This window comes from Poromitra crassiceps (genome assembly GCF_964638095.1).
Source record: "Poromitra crassiceps genome assembly, chromosome: 15".
Lineage (NCBI taxonomy): Eukaryota > Metazoa > Chordata > Actinopteri > Beryciformes > Melamphaidae > Poromitra > Poromitra crassiceps.
Genome location: NC_139634.1, coordinates 32,419,759 through 32,424,758, shown reverse-complemented (window position 1 = coordinate 32,424,758; position 5,000 = coordinate 32,419,759). Strand labels below are relative to the sequence as shown.

The 5,000-nt window shown below is 48.9% G+C and overlaps 1 protein-coding gene across 1 annotated transcript in view; it reads left to right on the top strand.

Annotated features, from left to right (window-relative positions):
• tenm1 (teneurin transmembrane protein 1) overlaps positions 1-5,000 on the top strand; it is a gene marked incomplete at both ends in the record, with an annotated part of 168,880 nt that overhangs the window by 7,888 nt on the left and 155,992 nt on the right. The window contains one exon of the mRNA XM_083651861.1: positions 1-2. This exon is cut by the window's left edge and continues 86 nt beyond it. Coding sequence (XP_083507987.1) covers positions 1-2 — 2 coding nt within the window. The remainder of the gene's footprint in view (positions 3-5,000) is intronic.

Here is a 5,000-nt window from a genome sequence, read left to right as displayed (position 1 = left end):
CGGTGTGGCGTGTAGTTGGCGTGTGCAGTGCACAGTGTGGCGTGTAGTTGGCGTGTGCAGTGCAAAGTGTGGCGTGTAGTTGGCGTATGCAGTGCACGGTGTGGCGTGTAGTTGGCGTGTGCACTGTGCAGTGCACAGTGTGACGTGTAGTTGGCATGTGCAGTGCACGGTGTGGCGTGTAGTTGGCGTGTGCAGTGCACGGTGTGGCGTGTAGTTGGCGTGTGCAGTGCACGGTGTGGCGTGTAGTTGGCGTGTGCAGTGCACGGTGTGGCGTGTAGTTGCCGTGTGCATGTACACGGTGTGGCGTGTAGTTGGCGTGTGCAGTGCATGGTGTGGCGTGTAGTTGGCGTGTGCAGTGCATGGTGTGGCGTGTAGTTGGCGTGTGCATGTACACGGTGTGGCGTGTAGTTGGCGTGTGCAGTGCATGGTGTGGCGTGTAGTTGGCGTGTGCAGTGCATGGTGTGGCGTGTAGTTGGCGTGTGCAGTGCACGGTGTGGCGTGTAGTTGGCGTGTGCAGTGCATGGTGTGGCGTGTAGTTGGCGTGTGCAGTGCACGGTGTGGCGTGTAGTTGGCGTGTGCAGTGCATGGTGTGGCGTGTAGTTGGCGTGTGCAGTGCATGGTGTGGCGTGTAGTTGGCGTGTGCAGTGCATGGTGTGGCGTGTAGTTGGCGTGTGCAGTGCATGGTGTGGCGTGTAGTTGGCGTGTGCAGTGCATGGTGTGGCGTGTAGTTGGCGTGTGCAGTGCATGGTGTGGCGTGTAGCCGCGCTCTGCTTGAGGTCTGTAAGGTGCTGCTGCTGTAGGAGAAGTGAGGCGATGCCGGAGCTCCGTGCTGCTGGAGCCACTGAATTCATTTGCATTCATTCCACTGCTTGTCTCTCCTCCAGCCTGTTCTAATTACCAGCAGCTCAGGCCTGCTACTACACTGCATACTCCTCTCTCTCTCCTGCCCTCTCTCTTCCTCTCTCCCCCTCTCTCCTTCCCTCCCTCTCTCTCCCTCTCTCTCCCTCTCCCTCCATCTCTCTCCCTCTCTCTCCTCTCTCTCTCCTCTCTCTCTCCCTCCCTCTCTCCCTCTCTCTCTCACACTGCAAACTGGGCTGATGTGGGTACGTTCCTGGAGCTTTGATACTGCTCCGTCCTTAGCCTGCCAGGAGTGTCTTCATGCTGCTTTGTTTGCTGTCAAGCCCATGCAGGCATTTTCCATGTGTTTTTCTATATGGGAGTTGGGGGAAATATAGTATGCTGGAGTGTACGTGAGAGAGAAACACACTCTTCCATAGTATACTGTGTGTTTGCTGTGATTGTTTCGGGCTTGAGGGAGATGTCGCGGATGCGAGCGTGTGTGTGTGTGTGTGTGTGTGAGAGAGAGAGACAGAGAGAGAGAGAGAGAGAGAGAGAGAGGCTATGAGCCCTGTAAAAGATGAATGTTGGTGCTAATCACTGTAACGGCCATAGTGGCTGCCTGGCGCTGCACCTCCTGACTTTCCATCACGCCCCTCTTCCTCTTCCTGCTGATGCAAATTCCCACCGAGCCTAATAACCCATGTAACACCAGGTCTCTACTGGGCATGCTCCAAAGCTCTGTCTCACTCATATACGCTACTACCTATATATATGCATAGTGGTGCATGCAGACGCACACACACACACACACACACACAGAGACGCACACATACATACACACACACACACACATACGCACGCACACACGCGCACACACATACACACACACACACACACACACACACACACACGCAGACGCACACATACACACACACACACACACGCACACATACACGCACGCACACACACACACACACACGCACACACACGCACACGCACACGCACACACACGCACACGCACACACACACACACACCTGCAGCATGCTCACACCGTGGTGGCAGGTGGTGGTGACAGGGCGCCCTGCAGCAGGGACAAGGTCAGGAAGGAGCAGGACACTGCTGTGTTGTGAGGAGAGAGGAGCTGAGCTCAGCTAGCCACACAGTCACACTCTGTAGGCTACATCCACTGGCCTCTCCTGCCTCCACTGCAAAACAGCCCAAAACTCATTAAGATCACCACGTTCTGCTGGGCCATTTATGTCTGCTAAACATTGACTGATTAATTACAAGTTTGAAAACAGATCATTTAAATAGCGCACGGCTGAAGGGGGGGGGGGGCTGCTCTTTCCCAAAATGTAATTTGAGCACAGCCCCTGCAGTGAGGTGCCTGAGTGATGGTCGTCTCCTCGCTGTCGAGCTGAGGAGTTTAGACTCCGGAGGTTTCTTCTTCACGCCTTCTTCTCCAGGGACATGCTGCTACTCTGAGAATCACCTGCAGCCTAAACATGATTGCAGAGTCGCTGCAGAGTTGTTTTTGAAGACGGGGGTACAAACAAGCAATTACACAAAATGTGCACGTACATTATGCACATTCACACAGACACTAGCATGCACGTACTATAACACACACATTACCACACGCACACACATGCACACACACACACACGCACACACACGCACACACACACACACGCACGCACACACACACGCACGCGCACACAAACACTGAGAGAGAGAGTCCTCCGGTGTGGCAAAGTCAGATGATTCATGGCTGTTAATTATCCGGTGCTGTATGGAAATCGACTGGCTTCTGTGTTAGAAGGCAGAGCTCTTAAAGCACTTGGTTATTTCATTTGTATTTTCTGCCTTTAATTGGACAACATGAGTGGGTCACTTCATTAAGTGGAGATGTCACAGTTCATTGTGATGTGAGGCTACATCTGCTGCAGGGAGGAGTCAATGGCCGTTTTCATTTTAATTGCCGTCTCAGAGCCCCACTGTCAAGTGTCAATGATCAGTGTCTCTGCTGCCCTCACTGTCGTCTGCATCAGCTGCGTCATTTTGACCAAGTATCGCGATTTTTAATGTCACGATTTTTTGGATCCATCTTTTATTCCAGAATCGATAATCGCAAATTAAAAAAAAAAAAAAAAAAAAAATTGGGTGCTTGCAGTCAGGCCACTCACTGAACAGCAGGCCAGGCGCCGCCTACTGGTTTACTAGTGGTTTTATTACTTTATTAGTTAGTCTGAAGTAATAATTACACTTCAGGGTTAAAGTGGGTGCATCTCATTGTAAAATTGGACTTCAAACGGCCCAAATCTGGCTTCAAACGGCCCAAATTTCACGCGCGTTGGTCCATATCGGCCTGGCCTGCTTGGTATCTAATGCCCGGCCTGAATTATGATCCCAGTCCGCCCCTGTTTTTAACTATATCGCCCAGCCCTACTCATGATATATAATATACAGTCTCTAGTGTATGATTCAACTTTTCCCATGTTCTAATCTAGTGTAAAAAAGCAAACAAACTGAAAAAATAAAATAAAAAAATAAACAAAAATCGCAATAAATCGTAATATCGAATCGCAATAATCGCAATACTTAAGAATCGCAATATAAATCGAATCGGCACCCAAGAATCGTGATAGTATCGAATTGGGAGATAAGTGAATCGCCACAGCCCTAATAGATAACATCAACGTCATCATCAACATTACCGTCACCATTGGCGATCATCTTCATCATCGTCATCACTATCATCGTCATCAGTAAGGCTGGGCGATAATTCGATATTACCATTTATTGTCGTTCATTGGAACGATACTGTGATGATATGAAGACATTTTAATATGGTGACACAGATTTCTGCTGTCTAAATTGATGATGACAAGCAAACTTGACTAAAAAACTCATAAAATGAGGTATGGTAGGAATATGATTTGAATATTTGTTTTGTTTGACATCACACCTAACATTACCAATTCAGTTAAATGGGATGAACATTCATTAAATTGTCATTATTTAATGTGATTTTGTATACATGCACCATATCGTGATATACAGTATATATTTATATCGGGAAAAATCCTTCTGATTATCGTGATGTCCCCCCCTCTTCCCCCCCAATTCTCCCCAATTGTAATTGGCCACTTCCCCCTGCCAAGCTGTATCTGTCATTGCTCCACCCCCTCTGCTGATCTGGGGAGAGTTGTAGACTAGCACATGCTTCCTACATGTGCAGTCACCGGCCACTTCTTTTCACCTGACATCATAGAGTTTCACCGGGAGAATATAGCATAATGGGAAGTAGGGATGTCGATGACAACGTCATTGGTCGGTTAAGCATGTCGGTCAAACGGTTAATTTGCATATTAAATTGGCATACAACGTGTTGCCAATATGGTGTTTTTTTTCCTCCTTCGCTGTAAGCAATGTTAACAAGTAGTTACTGTAGCAGCAGGATATAGGAATTAAAAGCTCCTGCCAGAACAACATTCATTTAGAGAAAGGCTTTTCCAAATGTTTGAGAGAAAAGCAGTGTGCATTGTCACCACTGACTTCTCTCTATCTCTCTCTGTCCGCTCCACACATGCGCCACAGCCCCGCCCCCCTCTGCTTTGAGCAGACAGGAGAAGTGCGATGCATTTCTCCCCTCAGTCCCCTGACGCCCTGCCTGCCCTGTGCAGACTACAGCCAGCCAGTCACTCTGCTGCTTCTGTGTTCCAGCCGCTGTCATGAAACGGCTTTTCAGTTTGGTCAGGACAGGAGCGCATGGCCTGAAACCCGACACCTTACTCACCTCACAGCGTTCAGCGTGCACTGCGCACGTCCATGTCTGGAGTCAAACCTGATGGAACGTGCACATTACTTTTTCTTCACTGGTTCATTCGGTTTCACTCTCTCTCCCTCCCTCTCTGCATGTTCATCATGCATACGCTCGCACTCAACAGTAGTTTTTTTTACCGTGTTACAAAAATGCAAAGTAACAATTAACGTTAGTCTTTACTGTCCAACACAGAGCAGTTCGGAGAAATTGTTTCACAACGAGAGACGGATTGTTTGTAGACTGCATTCATTGACACTTTCAAAGCCGGTGTGAAAGCAGCTACTGACAGCTGCATGCAGCCCTCGTTGCGTGCGTGAAGACAGAGGGAGAAGG